The sequence below is a fragment of the Nicotiana tabacum genome, chromosome 21 (assembly GCF_000715075.1).
Source record: "Nicotiana tabacum cultivar K326 chromosome 21, ASM71507v2, whole genome shotgun sequence".
In the NCBI taxonomy this organism is placed as follows: Eukaryota; Viridiplantae; Streptophyta; class Magnoliopsida; order Solanales; family Solanaceae; genus Nicotiana; species Nicotiana tabacum.
This window is the reverse complement of record NC_134100.1, coordinates 90,967,917-90,985,710: the sequence shown is the minus strand read 5'-3', so window position 1 is coordinate 90,985,710 and position 17,794 is coordinate 90,967,917. Positions and strand designations below refer to the sequence as shown.

The following is a 17,794-nucleotide window of genomic DNA, read 5'->3' as shown; positions in this document are numbered from 1 at the left end:
TTGCTCAAGATCATCAAGTTACTGATTTGCAATGCGCCGCTCCAATTTACAACGTTACATGCAAAGTGAACGATGATTGTACGCCTAGTTGTAAGGAGGAATATAAAGATAATTTTTTTGGTGCAGGTTGTATACAGGATCCAATTGATCCTCCTACTCCTGTTTGTATTTGTGGATACTATTGTTAAAGATTTCTTTGAAATGATAATATGCTAAATATTTCTCTTTAAATGTTCATTTAAATGTCATACTTATCATTTGTTTGATCGAGTTATAAGGTTGATTTCCTATGGTTAAACAAATTGATTTATCAATGAGCTATAAATCAAGTTTAGGGCGAAATTGATCTCTTAATTGTGTTTGGTCTGAAGTAAAATATTTTTCTTGGAAAATAAGTGATTCTTACTTATTTTGGCGGTGTTTGGTTAGACAATATTTTTTTTTGAAAATATATAATTCAAACAAACACTATATGAGTTGAAATAAGTAAGGACGGGGAGAGTGGTATGTAGGTCGGGGTTAAGGGGCTGGAGTGGCGGTGACGGGGTGGGAGTGTGGGGGTGGTGGTTTAGGGTGGGGTGTTGATGGGGCTTAGAGGGTGGGGTGGGGGTATAGGCTGAGGGGTGGAAATACAGCGAGGAAGGTTGAAAAAGAATTTTGGAAAATATTTACCCTTCTTTTGATAAGGAAGTCATTTTATTCCAATTTGAGGAAAATGAGTTCATAAGAAAAATATTTTTCAAAATATTTAAGCCAACCAAACATGAAAAAAACAAAAAATATTTTCGTTTGTACCAAACACACCCTTATTATTTTTTTTTCCACTTAACATCAATTATATGAACAGAGGTCAACTTATTAAACTTTTTGTTAAACTTGATAATCTAAAGGATTGTCCCTCTCTCCCCCTCCCCTCCCCCCCCCCCTTATTTTTTTGTACTCCGTGCATTTATGATTTGTTGTTTTATGAAATAAGATACGTGCTAATTAAGTTTAAGGTCAATAGAGACTCAAGAGGCCACTTGTTATTTGTTTAAACAAAGTTTGAATGTCCAATAATCAATACTTATCCATCAAAATCATAAAACTTAAGAATTTACAATTATTCATCGTTCAATGTGTTTTCTCCTCTCTTGTCGATGTTAGACTACAACCAAGCCGACAAACAAGAGTGTAAATTTTCAACAAATATTTTATATTCAGAGGTCTACGCATTACAAAGAAAACAACTGCTTAAAATCTGTATCATTCAATTACTTTGAAATCTCATCTAATTAAGGATCTAACCAGATCAGCAGTTTGGAATTAGTCATTACAGCAGTTTGTCAAAATTTAAAAAGGTTTTTATGTAACTGTTTGGTTTTGTTTGACGAATTTTATACTTTTTAATATTATTAGCATATAATATTTACACTTTTTACTTTTTTTTTAATTTTCTTGTCCCGAAATAGTGCAACAGCATAAATTTAATGGAACTATTTAGTCCAATTAGCATCACATCTAGTTTTCCAAGTCTTTGGTTACTAGTTTAAAACTAGCCAACTTCAATCACCAAAAAATGTTTTTATCTAGCTGTTCTAACGAATTTATGTATAATGTGTATAAAATTAATGTATAACGGCTAGAAAAAATAGATAATAAATTCTAACAACTATTTGTATAAAGATCCTATTGAGTATTACACGACTAATTTCCTCTTTAGAGGTCGTTTGGTTTGAATACGGTTTATACCGAGATAAGTTATGTTAGGATTAGTTATGCTTAGATTAGTTATCCTGATATTGTTTTTTATCCACTGTTTGGTATGTTGTATTAAAAATAATAATTGCATAATTTCTAAGATGAAGGTATAAGTTATTCCGACACTAATTACCCCACCCTCTACAATGTATAAGTTATCCCGATACTAATTTTAGTTTCGGGATAACTTATACCAGGTTTGCTAACCAAACAAAATATTAATATGGTATTAAATTTTTATACCAGCACTATACCTTCTTATACCTCATACCAAACGACCACTTAGTTGTTTGATATTGGATTCGTGTAAAGCGTACCGCTCTTTTTTATATATGAAATTACTTCGTCCTTTTTTTAGCCCTTTTTCATTTGTGCATCTTTCTCCAGTATTAGGGGTCGTTTGGCTGAGAAATAAGTTATCCCATTATTAATTATCTCGGAATTAGATCTCACCCTTTTATGGGGATAAAAAAATACTACAATCTTTGAATAACTAGTTCGCCCGAAATTAGTTATATCACGATTTTATCCCAACCAAATATATAATAAACTCATCTTAAATTTAATTCAGAATTTAGTTACCCCTTGTCCTCGTACCAAACGAGCCCTTACAATACCAAATGAACCAGCCTTTATAAATATTTTTCCAGTACCAAATATAGCGGTAGAGCAGTGAGGCTAAAGAACATTCCCGCCAAAATCAAGCATTTTCAAAATCTTCAAAAAGCTTCATTCACAGTTTCGAATCACTATCAGCTCCGTTCAGCTTCTTGCAAACAAAGTCAATTGCCGATATCGCTAATTCCAGATGGTAAGCATTTCTACATTCTCTAAACCCTAGCTTATCAATTTCCGTACAATCTGTTGTGATTTGCGGCTTTGCTCTAGCGTAAATACTATAGCTGAATCCATTTGTACACGGTATCGAAATCCTGAAATGAAATTTCTGTAATAGATGTACTTTTCTGATTATTTTGTGCTCCGATTAAGGTATTTATCACAGCTTAATATCATTTTAAATACGCACGCATATGTGATAATTCACGCATTAAATTCAGTGAAGGAAGTGCTTTTGTAGCCTCAATTAGTCTGTGTTTGCGGCTTTGTGCGAGTTTAAATACGTTGCTGAATCTAATTTTCAGTGTATCGAAATCATAAAATGAAAATTTTGGTAATAGATGTAATTTTTACTTTTGAGAAAGAATAATAGATGTAATTTTCTAATTTTTTTCTGCTCCAATTAAGGTAATTACCGCAGCTTAACATCATTTTTAAATACACACGCATATGTGTTTGTATATATGTGTGTGTGTCTGCACACAGTTAAATTCAGTGTATGAAGTGATTTTGTAGCCTCAATTAGTCTGTCTTTGCGGCTTTGTGCGAGCGTAAATACGTTGCTGAATCTGATTTTCACGTTATCGAAATCCTAAAATAAAATTCACTGGTTGTGGCAGAACGATTTTGGTAATAAATGTATTTTATTTTTGTTAGAACTTTTTTGCGTTCTGATTAAGTTATGTAATCCTTTTTTTGCTCTTCGTCTTAACTGAAATATGTATAGCTGTGTGTGTTTGCGGCTTTGCACAAGTGTAAATACGTTGCTGAATCTAATTCTCATGGTATCGAAATCCTTAAATGAAATTTACCGGTTCCATCACATTTTTCAGATAATTTGCTGAACGGTAATTGATGTAATTTTTTTGTACACTTTTTTTTCTTCGCTCTGATTAAGGTAAATATCGCAGTTCAACATCATATTTTGAATACACAAATGTGTGTTTGTATTTAGGGGTGTGTATATATACACACACATATATATACTTTCTCGTGTGCTTCTGTATCCTCAATTTATTTTTATTTTTTTGCGCTCCGACTAAGGTAAACATGGCAGTGTAACACCATTTTTTAATACACACACATAAGTGTTTGTGCCTTTGTTTTGATGCATTAGATTCAGTGTGGGAAGTGTGCTTCAGTTGCTGCAATTAGTCTGCTTTCTTCATTATCTGAACCATATAAGATGAGGCTAGTTGTCTTATAATTCAATCTGTCTTGTGCTGCTGATGTTTTGAATTGTAATCGGTGAGGTGGCTGTGTGACTTGTTTCTTTTTTACTCAGTCTTCAACTTTTATGTAATCTTTTTTTGCTCTTCGTCTTAACTGCAATATGTATAGCTGTGTGTTTGCAGTTAGCACGAGTGTAAATACATCACTGAATCTAATTTTTCACTATATTCGAATCCTGAAATGAGATTTATTGGTTCCATTGCAAAAGTTTCAGATTTTGTGATGGATCTTTTTCAGTAATAGATGTATTTTATTTTGTTAAACTTTTTTGCGCATTGCAGTTTAACACCATTTCTGAATACAAATGTGTGTGTATCTAAGTGTGTGTGTGTATTACAATTCTTTCACCTTATATCCAGTGTAGGAGGTGCTTTTGTAGCCTCAATTAGTCCGTTCTCTTCGTTATCTGATTCATATAACATGAGGCTTAGTTATCTTATAATTCAATACCTTTCTCGGGCCCCTGATGTTTTGAATCGTAATTATTAGATGGATGTGTGGATTTGTTTCCTTTTTAATTTCTTCTTAATTTTTTATGTAATCTATTTTTTTCCTCGTCTTAACTGAAATGTGTATAGCTGTGGCCCCTGAGGCTCAGTTCAAGTGGTAAAGGTTGAGGGACTTGTGACTTTGGTTACACGTTCGGGCCCTGTGCCATGCGAACTAAGCATGGTATTTAAGTGGAGAAGGGTAGAGGGGCAGGTCCATTATCCGCGAGTTTCAAATGGTGCGGTTGGTCCTAAGGGTTGGCCCAGACAAATTTCTCGGTCATAAAAAAAAAAGCAAAAGTATAATTGTGGTTTCTGCAAGTAATTATATAAAAAGGAGAAAAAATGTTCCACATTGAGGAACTTTATTATGCCGATGTTGCTCTGTATATAGCTAAAAAATTATATTAATGCCCTTTCACTAATTTCCATGGATGTCATACTTTGGCGTTGGAGCATACAAGTGCAATCCTGTAGGTCTGGAAGTCTGCTATGAACTCTAAATTATATAACAGCAACTTTGATTGAAGTATGTAGCACAGATGCATATGAGTTCTGTGATTTTCAGTATCCAACTCCTGATTTCTTTCTTGTGAACAGTCGAAGAAAAGAGGTCTTTCATTGGATGAGAAACGAGAGAAAATGCTGCAGATCTTTTATGATTCACAAGATTTCTTCCTCGTAAGTATACTAGTCGTTATTTTGGGTTCCAAAAGAAGTGGAGCTTTTTATTTTTGCTATAAGATCATGCATAATTACAATGGAGATCAATGCCATTTAATTCAACTAGTGGTTTTAGTATTGTTGCACGTCCTTCGGACCCACATCACTTGTGGGAAATGACTAATTCCTAAGTTGTATTTGTTTTTTTACTCAATTTGTGCTACTGATCTTTTCAGAAACCGGTTATATCATGAAATTCGCTATATCTGGAGAAATATAACATCATCCTGACTATTCTTTCTGTAACTATTGTGTGACTTTTCTTTCTGTATCTATCGTGCTTTGCACCGCCATTCTTCTGTGGGTGATAAGCATGCCATGGTGAGAAAAAGCATTTGAAAATCCATTGGTAGTATCTGTAATTTAGTATGATATGCATGAATATCTAGAGCAGTGACATTACTTAACGGAAAGTAACATAATGGATAATGTATCTACTTTAAGGGCTTTGTTAAAACTTTAGCAGCATTTATGCTATCCAAACTTAGCAGAGGGATCTTTTAGATGTTTTACCGGAGAGCTCAAAAGTTTTGGAATAGCTGAAGGTTCTTGTCTGACGTGGCTTGTGATATTTCAGAACAAGATGTAATTTGTTAGATAGTTATATAGCGACAGTCACATCTTCTCTTAGTTGTCTTCTCCTGGAGTTACCTTAATGAACAGACCAGGTCGTCTTGTGGTATCTGTGTTTAATGTATTCAAGAATGAGTCTCAACCTGCCTCACCCACCAAACTCTGTATAATTATCTAATTTCAACCTGTTATTTCTGACATCTGATCCGGGAACAGTGCACTTATTGCCTTCAGGATTAAGTTAAATATATCTTCCAGTTACTGCTGGAGCCTGGAGGACAAATCACACTTTATTTATTTATAGTATCACACTTTATTTATTTGTAGTATAATTATTACTGCGTTATGATCTAATTATTATTACATTTTTCAACTCCTTTGTTATTTCAGCTCAAGGAACTTGAAAAGTTGGGTCCTAAGAAAGGTGTTATCAGTCAGTCAGTGAAAGATGTCATCCAATCTTTGGTGGACGATGACCTTGTGTTTAAAGACAAGATAGGGACCTCTGTGAGTAATATCTGGATTGTGTTATAACAGCATCATTCTTCTAATACTCTGCTACTAAGCATAAAGTTGTTTATCTATGTTTTATGTGCTATAATAGCACCATCCTTTTACCCTCCAGAAGTTTTTATTTTCTTCAAACAGCCTCAATTATGTTAGCTGACTTGCGAAATTCCAGGTATACTTTTGGAGCCTGCCAAGTTGTGCTGGGAACCAGGTAAGTAGTTGGATTAATCTTTTGCACATGCTTGTCATCTTCATTTTCAGCTGCTTCATACTTGGTTCTCATTCAACAGCTGAGAAATGTAACTAGAAAGCTTGAGACTGATCTCCAGACCAATAAAAAGCGGCATGCTGAACTTGTTGAACAATGCAAGGCTTTGAAAAAGGGACGGGAAGAATCTGTAAGTACACCAACTTCTAGATGGTCCTCTAAATTAATCTTGATATAATTTTGTAAGGATGAGTTGAGCTGATGGACTATTTCTGCTTTTCACTTCTGTGGCATTACTAGGATGCACGAGAAGAGGCATTGCATGAGCTGAAAGCTATTGAACAGAAACATAATGAACTTAAGGTTGAGGCACACTTTTTGATATTTTTGGACTTACGAAATTAATCGTCATACTGGGTTAGCATTTTTATGCTAAAAAACTGAACTTTGATGATTTTGTTATTCAGGAAGAGTTGGCGCAGTATGCAGACAGTGATCCTGCTACTCTTGAAGCAATGAGTAAGGAACTTTGAGCATCCTTTTAAGGCTTAATATAGTATTACTGGACAATGGTTTTAATTATTCAGCAGTCATTGTGCACGCACCAATGTGCTGTTCTTTATTATGTGGTGTTTCCTGACTTGTGAATTTCTTTTTGACAGAGAAGGCAATCGAAGTTGCCCATTCAGCAGCTAATAGATGGACTGGTTTGGCTATTCCTGCATTATCCAGTTATTACCTTGTAACTTCCATTATTGGGTCTCTTTCTTAATGATCATGTGCATTTGCTATACAGATAACATCTTCACTTTGAGACAATGGTGTTCCAATAATTTTCCCCAAGCAAAAGAGCAACTTGATCACCTATACAATGAGGTACAAAGCAAAATCCATAGGAAGAACCATGAGTTTGTTTATACAGGATTGTGAACTGCTGCTAGATCATGCACCAATTGAATATATCAGATGAGGTTAGAGAGTTAAAGATACTTAACCATATTTCAATTCAACTTTGCGACTATGATTCCTCTCCACTTTAAAATACAGAGTATGCCGTGTAACGCCATGAAGCATCTCAAACAATGGAAACTGAATTAGATCAACTCTTTGTACTTTGTAAAAAGGGGTTCTAGTAGGTACTTAGTTATACATTGATATAGCCTTCAAAGCTTTCTATCTCATCCCTCCTGCAAGCCCTTGTGATCCTACACCTGATCCTAGTCCCCTATAATCCCTCTGATTTTTTCTTTGGTTCTTTCACTATTTCTTGTTTGCAGTTTTTGAACTTGACTGAAGATAGGCAATATTGCCTTTGTCCATAGGAATAGTTAGTTTTGGTTGAAAAATTGAAAGAAACAATCTAAGTGCAGATGCATTGTTTAATAACAAACTTTCCCTACCTTGTGTAATTGGTCTTTTCCTTGTGTTATGACAGGTGGGAATAACAGATGACTTCGACTACTTTGAGTTGCCGGCAGTGGTTCCTCTTCCTGTTACTAATGATGAGCTTTAATTTGGCTGAAAGCCAGATAGACATGCTGTCGTTATGTTCTTTGACCTTTTGCTATGTTTATTTTTTCCAGAGGTATAGAAGTTGGTTCTTGCTTTAATAATTTGAATGATGAGAAGCATTATCGAAATCGAATATGCAGACTTATCATTTAGTTAGTGCCATGTGTGTGCATTTAGTCTGGGCAGCTGAATAGCCATAATATTGCATTATGTGCTTTGTCGGCGACCTCTGAGCGTGAATTCAAGGACAAGGGAAAATATTGTGCTGTTCAATCTGGTATGATAGATGATCCTCGTTATGCTTTTAATTTCCTATTAATGCTGATGCTGCGAAAGAACTGATTGTTTTATCAAGCCATAGATGTGAAAACAGGACTTATGATATGTGACTTCTATTCTGATTGAGATAATTTTTTTGGTTGAAAGTTTAGCTTCTGAAATGTATATGCAGAAACCTCCGGGACATAATACTGTCATTAGGCTAATCCTTTTCCCGGAAGAGGGCTAGGGAAAGGAAAAATATAGTCGGAGAAAGTAAAGAAATTTATGTTCTTTTCTTTGTTTGCGTTGAAAAGAAAGTAAGGGGAGAAATCTGAGGTTATTTTTCTTCTCATTCAATTCAATTAAGAAATGGCTAGAGAAAATAAAATTAGATGCAGAGTTGTAAAATGAGGATCTGAAATGTAAAGTAGATTCTAAAGGCATGTTCATTTATAATCCAGCTACACGTTTTGTCGTTTCTAATTGAGGAGTTAACGGTTTTTTGGCTTGTGATTGAGACTTGGGTCACAAGCTGTGGAGGGGAAGGATATAATTTTTTTCTTTGATAACCGTGATTTTAAGGTTAGTTCACGCACACTTCGACCAGTTTCATAGCGTGTCTGTTGTTTTTCATTAGCTAAATAATTTTATCCACCAAGGCTTGGACAAAATCACCTAGTATTTTTGCCTTCTTTCGAGAGTTAGAATTTGAGATTTTATGATTCTTAATTCACCTATGTATTATTGTCTTGATAATTTTTCGGTTGTAATTGTTTATTATCTTTTTTGGTTTAACCATCTAGTGTTATGGTGTATTTATTGACTCGATTGGGCAGATGTTATTTCACTGTCACGCTACAATATACGTTGTCGTGTTGATAAATTCTTCAATTTTGGAGGCCGAAACTAGGAGTTGCTATTGGTTGAATTCAAGTCCAGATTTTTGAGATGTGCCCAATTTGCTGTGACCAAAAAACCCAACAACGGTTAGATACATGAACGTCAAAAAAACAACGACCAATTCCATTTTAAAATTTGAAAATCTAAGGAAACAATGAAGAAACGGGAAAGAATAATAAGACAAGCAATCATGTTTTTCATGGTTGCAACTGGCAAGTGGGGAAGGAATTTTCATTTATTAGAAGAGGTCATATCTGTATTCATAACGTGCAGTGAATATTAACCTTACACGTGTCCCTTAATCAACGGCTAAAAACAGGTAATTTTATTGAGTCCTCACCAAACAGGGAAGAAATCTAGTTTGACAGAGTGGATACTGAGTGGAGATCCTTTACAATCAAATTTAAAAAAAAAAGGCAAATAGGGATTGAGGACTCCCTCATCTCTGCCTCCTTTTTAAATACCAATTTTTTAGGGAGTAAACCATAGCTTAGAATTTTTAGAGATAGAAAAGAGTAGAGAAAAAAAAAGTCTCAAGAAAGAAGAAAAATGGAGGTCTTGAGACTCTGTTTAATGGCTATTTTTGGTTTGGTTTTGGCATTGGCTATTCCTTCTATCAATGCTCAAGTCCCTGAGCCTGCTCCTGCCCCTGCAAGTGATGGTAAGCCTTCCAATTTTTTTCAACCCCCCCAAAATGTGTATTTGAGATTTGATAATGTATGAACAATTCTTGGCTCGAGAAATAGATCTAGGATTTATCAGCAATAGTACCACTTCTTAACACACACCTATATATATTTTTTCGGTTCAATCATCTAGTATTCAAAGTTAATTCACTACCTAGCTAATTCAGATTCATGACGAGTGGGCACATTAAGGGGCTAAGCGCTCCATACTAGAGTTCTCCGTTTTTAGGTCTGAACTTGAGACTTCTGGTTAAAGATGGAATAATTCCGGTCATCCCGTTGAACCCACTTTCGCCCACCTACCTCCGCCCCTGCCTGCCGCATCTCTTGATGGTTACTGTGGCCAGTGAAGGAGCCACATGTAAGGAAGGAATATAATCCCCTTTATCTCAAAATTACACTATGCAATAGGGCAAAATCAATTTTTTTATGGTGTATATATATATATATATATATATATATATATATATATATATATATATATATAGGGGCGGAGCTAGAATGCAAGATACGGGTTCGGCTGAACCTGATAGCTTTGGTCCAAACTCTATATTCATCTTAAAAAATTCATCGTATATGGATAGTGATTAACTTCAGAACCCAGTGACTTAAACGGACTAGAATCCGGAATCTATAAACTTCAAATCCTAGCTCCGACTCTGATAAATATATAAATCATCAAATAGGAGATAAATGTACCATTTTGGTGATCATAATATAATTGTTCTATTGGTTTGCTTTTTGCAGGAGTTGCAATTGACCAAGGTATAGCCTATGTGCTAATGCTGGTTGCTTTGGCAATTACCTACATTATTCACTGAGCAATGTGTATAGCCTCCGTTGCATTTTTTTTTTTTTTTTAAATTTTCTTTTGGTTGTGACGGATAATGGTAGGCATGATTTGATCATGTATTTCATACTCTTGTATTCTTTTGGAGGTTGAAATTTGCTATTTCTTTCATTCAATGATTAGATTGTAGAAATTCTTTAAATCTTCCTTCTACTTTCCATTATGTATGGTATTTGTCTTTTCCATATTAACAACAGCTATATCTCAGTCGCAAACAAGTTAGAGTTGGCTATATGACATCTACTTTTAGTGTGTTCGATAGTTGGAGACACACCAACTCGGGCAGCTACAACAACAACAACATACCCAGTGAAATCCCACAAGTAGGGTCCAAAAAAAGTAATATGTAGGCGGATCTTTTCCCTAACATTGTGAAGATAAAAAAGATGTTTCCAGGAAACCTTCAGCTCAAACTCGGGCAGCCAAGTGCCTAGCAAAAAATATTACTACAGACAGAAGAATACCAAAGATATTTCTTGCCTCTGGGCATGACCAGCTAATATTTTACCTACAAAAAATGCTACCAAAGTTTTACCTTCAAAAAAAATCATGTTAAACGTAGTATTCATACTGGAAAATGGAAATTATGATCATCACCACCTATTTCAGAGATTTCTAGCAAAATCTTTTTCAAATAGGTAAAAGTCTTTCTCCCTCTCTAACCATGCTTTTAAAAAAGCGACACTTCACCCCTTTCAAATGCAGAAATTCAAAATTCATAACAAATAAGTGAATTAGACAGGATTTTTTTTTAAGAAATCAGAATAAGTGGTGGATCGGGTGGATGAGTTTTTTCAATTTTCATCGTAAATGTGATATACTTGTACAAATAGAAATGTGGGGAGTCTAGAATTTTAATAAAATATTTTGGATTTTAAAGAAAAAATGCGAGGGAGTAAAAGATGAAAACTACCAATGCGGGAGAGTCTAGAAATTATGCTAGTCCTTTTTATTGGGATTTGAGAGTATGCTCCTAGTCTTATTACAATCATTGTTGATTGCCTGATTCAATTCAATAAAACGTTTGTTTTGAGTTTAAAAAAATTAATATTAAACAACACATTTTGTGGTAACAAACACGGCATTTCATAAATATCCTCTTTAGCAGATATAGCATCACTGAGGAAAATTCAAGATAAAAGAGAAAATTGTATGAACATAAGATTTTAATGAGCATGGACCACAAAATACAATGACACAGCATCCAGGGGCAGACCTAGTTAATAAGTTAGTGGTTCACGTAAATAGGGTAACTTCAGTAATTTGTCCGTATCCTATATAAAGTTTTAAGAAATTTCCTAAATATTTATAAATATTTGACTATGTTGTATATCAATTTGAGGTCAGAACCCATAAACTTCAAATCTTGAATACGCCTATGACATCACCACTCGGGAAAATTAAAAAATAAAGATAATGACAGAGTAAGCATAAATATTTTTATTAGCATGGACCACAAACTGCAATTGCAAATATCTATTTTCTGCAACACCTCTATGTACAATATGGTCCAAAGCAGATATCAAATATATATATGTGAAAGCAACAGCAGTAGTCTCTTAATCTTTGAAACAGTGTTGCTTACTTTTCACCAATCAGTAACTAAATCATAGAAAGCAACTCCAAATTCTCACCAACTGATAAGCTATAGTTTACCACAGCTAAAACAATAGAAGATGGTCTAATCTTAAAGAGCCATCTCTGCTTGTAAAGCAGCAAGTTCATTGTCTTCAGCAGCGCGATTTTGAGGGATCGCGCGAGCAGGTTGCTTCCTTGCTGCGACATCCACTGTCGCAGCAGGGGTTGCAGTTGCTGGTTGAAGCAACTGCTCTTCCAATTCAGCACTTTCCAATTCTTCAAGTTCTGCTTCCAATTCATCCTACAAGGACAAAATGATAAACTAATTAGTTTTACGCTAGCTGTTAGCCTGCCGCAACCCTCCTTTGTTTGGGACTGAGGCGTAGCTTGTCTATATATAATATTAGATGAACTTAAATGGAGCGACATGGTAAGAGTTTAAATAAAGTGCAGAATATATAATGTCCATCAATGAATACAAATAGAGGACTCATCATAAATTAGCTAGTTTCATACTAGCTGTCAGCCTATTGCAACCCTCCTTTATTTTGGCTTGGGACATGCAAATTTGAGCAAAATCACAGGACAAAGATGAGCTTACATGAAGCGACAAAGATGAGCTTATATCCTTCTTTATTTGGGCTTGTATAAATGATACATTCTTTTTATATTTATTTTCTAATATCGGTTTAAATGGAGAGATTTAGACCGTATTCGTATAGCAGACCTTAACTTACTTGAAATTGAGGACTAGTTATTTTATTATAAAGAATACAAATGAAGACTGGAGGGGATAATAATTATCAGAGATAGGCATGGAACCTCATCAAAGTCAGCTGCTGAACCAATAGGAGTGGTCAAAGCCTCCTGTATTTGCTTTATGTTCTCAGTTTGTTCATTTATTTCGTTCATTGTCTTGTCCACATCATCAATTTTCCTGTAAAACAGATGTATTTTAGGCGCTACAAGTTTATTAACATACTTACCACAGTTAAAAAGAGCAAATAACCTTCCAAGAAAGCTTAACCAATCGCACTCTAACATGTTATATGTATAAAAAAGGACAATTCAGTGCACAGGACATCTCGCGTTCACACAGAGTCAGGAGAAGGACCACACCCCTTAGTGGCTGCTTCCACTGTTCGAACCCGTGACCTATAGGTTACATGAAGATAACTTTATTGTTGCTCCAAAGCAAGCATTAGAGGCAACTTGATGCATGTTATATGTATAAAAAAGGACAATCCAGTGCACAAGCCATTTCGCGTTCACAGAGTTCGGAGAAGGATCGCAGGCTACTGCTTAAACCCAAGACCTATAGGTTATACGAAGATAACTTCACTGTTGCTCCAAGGCAATCATTAGTGGCAACTTGATACATGTTATATGTATAAAAAAAAGGGCAGTCCGGTGCACAAGGTATCTCGCGTTCACGCAGGGTGTGGAGAAGGACCACACGTCCACACCTCTTAAGGGGCGCGGTGTAGACAACCTACCCTAACGCAAGCATTAATGGTTGCTTTTATGGTTTGAACCCGTGACCTATAGGTTACACGAAGATAACTTTACTGTTACTCCAAAGCAAGCATTAGTGGCAACTTGATGCATGTTATATGAATAAAAAAGGCAGCCTGGTGCACAAGGCATCTCGCGTTCACACAAAGTTCGGAGAAGGACCGCACCCCTTAAAGAATGTAATGTAGACATCCTACCCTAAGACAAGCATTAGTGGTTGCTTCCACGGCTCGAATTTGTGACCCATAGGTTACACGCAGATAACTTTACTGTTGCTCCAGGGCAATCATTAGTGGCAACTTGATGCATGTTATATGTATAAAAAAGTACAGCCCGGTGCACAAGACATCTCGCGTTCACATAGAGTCTGGAGAAGAATCACATGTAGATAACCTAACCTAATGCAAGTATTAGTGACTGCTTACACGACTCGAACCCGTGATTTATAGGTTACACAGAAATAACTTTATTATTGCTCCAAGACAAACATTAGTGGCAAACTTGATACATGTTATATATGTCAAGTATTGGAAAACAACAAACAGTAAAAAGGAAATAAAGTCAGTTTTTTCACTTACATTACTTTTTGCATTGCTTTCACTGTAGCTGCTGAGATTCTCAAAGCATCAAGAGTTTCAGTTGTAGCTTTAGCACTTTCTAATATTATCATCTGCACATTGAAAATTTGACATGTAATTTATTTATGACAAATATAATTTTTAAGTATCACCATACAAAAAGGTTGATAATAATAAACAAGCAACCTGATCATGAATGCGAAGTTGGGAACTGCCAAGTCTTTCAATTTCCTGCTCATAAAGCTTCTTCCTTTTCAAACATTGAATAGCCGCTGCAATAAAAGAACGATAATTAAAACTTCTCTTTCGTTCGTAAGGGGAGCCTTGAAGCAATGATAAAGTTATATTTGTGTGACCTATAGGTCACGGGTTTAAAAGAACGATAATTAAAACTTCTTTTTCCTTCATAAGAAGAAGGGGAGCCTTGGAGCAATGATAAATTTGTCTTTGTGTGACCTATAGCTCACGGGTTTAAAAGAACGATAATTAAAACTTCTCTTTCGTTCATAAGAAGAAGGGGAGCCTTGGAGCAATGTTAAAGTTGTCTTTGTGTGACATATAGGTCACGGGTTCGAGTAGTGGAAGCAGTCACTAATGCTTGCATTTTGGGTAGGTAAAGTTGCCTCAGTGTGATCTCGGGTTCAAGTCGTGAAATCAGTCAGTAATACTTGCATTAGGGTACATTACATGACTTAGGGTGCGACCTTTCACCGAACTCTGTGTGAACGTGAAACGCCTTACACCCGAAAGCGAGAAATTTCAAGATATGACAAAGCAAGAATGCTTATTACAGTACTAAAACATTAGAAGTCAATAAAAACGCAGTAATATCATTCCTCTCGCAAAATTGAATAGCTGCGCCAAAATCAATGTCTAATTTATACTGTACACTTCGGATTTGAGAGTCAAACTTTGATTATGAATTCAAAAATAGACTCTTTAAATTTTTTGAAATAGAATATACATAATATTTGAAAACTACGTTAAAAATACTACTATAAGTCACAATAATTAGCAATTTAAAATATTTTAAAGGCATATGAAAGAATCGATATAAAAAAAAAACTCTTTTGACTTTTGGAATACGTACACCAACACATAAATTGGGATGAAGGGAGTAATAAATTTTCCTTCTAGCTCAATAAAAGACGAGAAATTTCCTGAAAACGCAAATTGTGAAAATATGATTATAAGCAAACAATTCTCAACCATACCTCTTTTATTCTTAGCTTTTGTAAACTCTTTGGCCTTTTCAACCTCCACAGAAACCTTCTTCAGAAATACTTTCTCCTTCTTCTCGAGATTCTCTAAATGCTAGACAATCAAGAGAAACGAAAGTTTCAAATACATGCATTGTCTTAGAAGTGATGATTTCTTTAACGGACTAATTTAGTGATGATTTCTTTAACGGACTAATTTTTCAATCATTACTTTAATATTATCAAAAGGCAGCATGATGCAGAAAGTATTTTGCATTCACGTGGGTTCAGGGAAGGACTGCACGCGGCGTGCAATGTTAGACAATCTACCCTAATACAATCATTAGTGATTGCTTTCAGGCTCGAACCCGTGACATATAGATCATACATAGACAACTAGTGACCAACATTACTTTAATATTATCATCCACTATTATTAATGCGATATATAAGTTAAGTTAACATCTTAAAATCCGTAATCCTTAATTTGAATGCTATTCCGTGTTAGAGATTTCCCCTTGCACTCCGCTTCGAACATTCACTAGGATCTATTAGTCACATTTTGATGCTCCAATCATTAACCATCTATTTTGTATTATTCTCGACAAATAAGGCGCTTAGTCAATTATTGTCATATAAAATGGGACAGAAGAAGCATCATTTAAGAAACACTTTCAATAATTCAACATATCAAACTTAAAACAAACCAAATAAAAATGTCAAATTAGCAACTGTTATAATTTAGAATAAATGACTAATCGCATACATGAATTTCAAACACAGCACTATCAATTACATGATGATGTGTACCTCATTTAACTTTTCAAGAGTTGCAAGAATATTTGGTTCCTCCTTGGGTTTCCCAAGTAACCTAAACATCTTCCCAAATACAATTCAATAGTAACCCTTCTTTATTCCTGTGTCGAAACCAACAAAAAAGGTAAACAAACTTTTATGAATAAAACATCCAAGAAAAAAGATTTTCCAATCGAAAACAAAATTTCAGAGATAGCATAAACCGAGTATATATACATATATATCTCTAAATATTACACATGCAAAATTTTCTTTTCTATATGCACAAGCAATAACATTATTATTTTTTCAGTATTCAACCAGAGTTTGGAATCTACTCCTAAATATATACTACATATGCAAAATTATATATATTTTTTCAATGCAAGATTTTCTTTTCAACATGCACAAGATTCAACATGCACACCTTGATGGACAGAATTATTCCATATTATTTGTGCGAAATTAGAGGCGAAGTCAGGATTTGAAACTTATGAGTACGAAATTTTAAGACTCTTAAGTTACATGGTTATAAATTAATAATTTATACATATTCAATAAAATTCTTAAGATGAATACATGATTTGACCAAAGCTACTGGGTTCGGCCGAACCAATACCTTCTACTCTCCCTCCGCCCCTGGGCTAGATAGCAGTTACCAGTGGAATTAGTCTAGGTATACGTAAGTTGACTCAGTGTAATTAATCTAGGTGCACGCAAGTTGATTGTAAAATAAAAAACAAAAAAGAGAAAGAAATTCAAAATGCACACGTACTTAGAAAGAGGAAGTTAACCAACCTGCTTTATGCCAATTCCTTTATGCCTATCGATCGCTCTAAGTTTGAATTACGCCTTATGATTTACAATGGGAAAATAAAAGACTGGAGAAAGAATAACGTAGAACTAATTCGGAATTAAGCGAGAAAGCTAGAGGACGGCAACCCTAAAACTTTCTTACGTTGCGTTATTATAACTTTATTTCCTTTTTCTATGTTCTTATTGATTAAGAATAGATTCCTAAGTAGGCTTTAATTTGTTCTCTATGATATTTAAGTTAACTGAGTTGGGTGTAAACATTAGACTAATCCTTTCATATTATCCCTTAGTATTTAGAGTGTCAACAACTTTTTATTTGAGTATATTTTTATTAGAATTTATATTTTAAAAATTTGTCACTTCAATTTTTGAATATAAGAATATCATTTAAACTTTATTTAAAAACAATTAATGAATAAATTCATACTAAGATGTTTTATCATGCTATTAACCGCTTAAAGATATAGTATAATATATAATCTATGTATAACCATATATAATCAGTGTCTACTTTATATATATTTGTAGACAATAAATTTACGTCGAGAAAATAAAATCAAGACCGAAAATATTGCAACAATCGTAGTGTTTGATTTTAAATATTTGAGTTCAAATATTTGAATGTTACATTCTCTATGGTTCCTCTGGTTCTACTTTTTCAATATAAATTCAAGGGCCACTACAACATTATGTATCTATAGCTACGAAATCTTAGCTACGAATTTAAAAATTATAGCTAATACCTAATAATAGCCACAAAAATTAAAATTCTATGGCTATTTGCAAAACTAT

General features: G+C 34.5%; 2 protein-coding genes and 1 long non-coding RNA gene across 3 annotated transcripts; 2 read left to right on the top strand and 1 right to left on the bottom strand.

Moving 5' to 3' along the window:
• The first annotated feature begins 2,401 nt into the window (after nt 1-2,401).
• Nucleotides 2,402-8,132, top strand: LOC107796612 (meiotic nuclear division protein 1 homolog). The gene is made up of 10 exons (XM_016619403.2): nt 2,402-2,551; nt 4,899-4,979; nt 5,985-6,101; nt 6,277-6,315; nt 6,395-6,502; nt 6,613-6,675; nt 6,780-6,831; nt 6,975-7,019; nt 7,109-7,188; nt 7,748-8,132. The coding sequence occupies exons 1-10, from the start codon at nt 2,549-2,551 to the stop codon at nt 7,823-7,825; spliced, it is 666 nt and encodes a 221-aa protein (XP_016474889.1). The 5' UTR covers nt 2,402-2,548; the 3' UTR covers nt 7,826-8,132.
• A 1,230-nt stretch (nt 8,133-9,362) lies between these two features.
• On the top strand, nt 9,363-10,635 carry LOC142175433 (uncharacterized). Its single transcript, XR_012704479.1, has 2 exons — nt 9,363-9,646; nt 10,419-10,635. It is a non-coding gene; the product is annotated as an uncharacterized LOC142175433 (long non-coding RNA).
• A 1,324-nt stretch (nt 10,636-11,959) lies between these two features.
• LOC107781048 (vacuolar protein sorting-associated protein 32 homolog 2-like) lies at nt 11,960-17,184 on the bottom strand. Its single transcript, XM_016601672.2, has 7 exons — nt 16,985-17,184; nt 16,202-16,308; nt 15,407-15,506; nt 14,379-14,464; nt 14,193-14,284; nt 12,922-13,036; nt 11,960-12,400 (listed from the first exon to the last, which is right to left on the bottom strand). The coding sequence occupies exons 2-7, from the start codon at nt 16,268-16,270 to the stop codon at nt 12,209-12,211; spliced, it is 654 nt and encodes a 217-aa protein (XP_016457158.2). The 5' UTR covers nt 16,271-16,308; nt 16,985-17,184; the 3' UTR covers nt 11,960-12,208.
• Between the last annotated feature and the right edge of the window lie 610 nt (nt 17,185-17,794).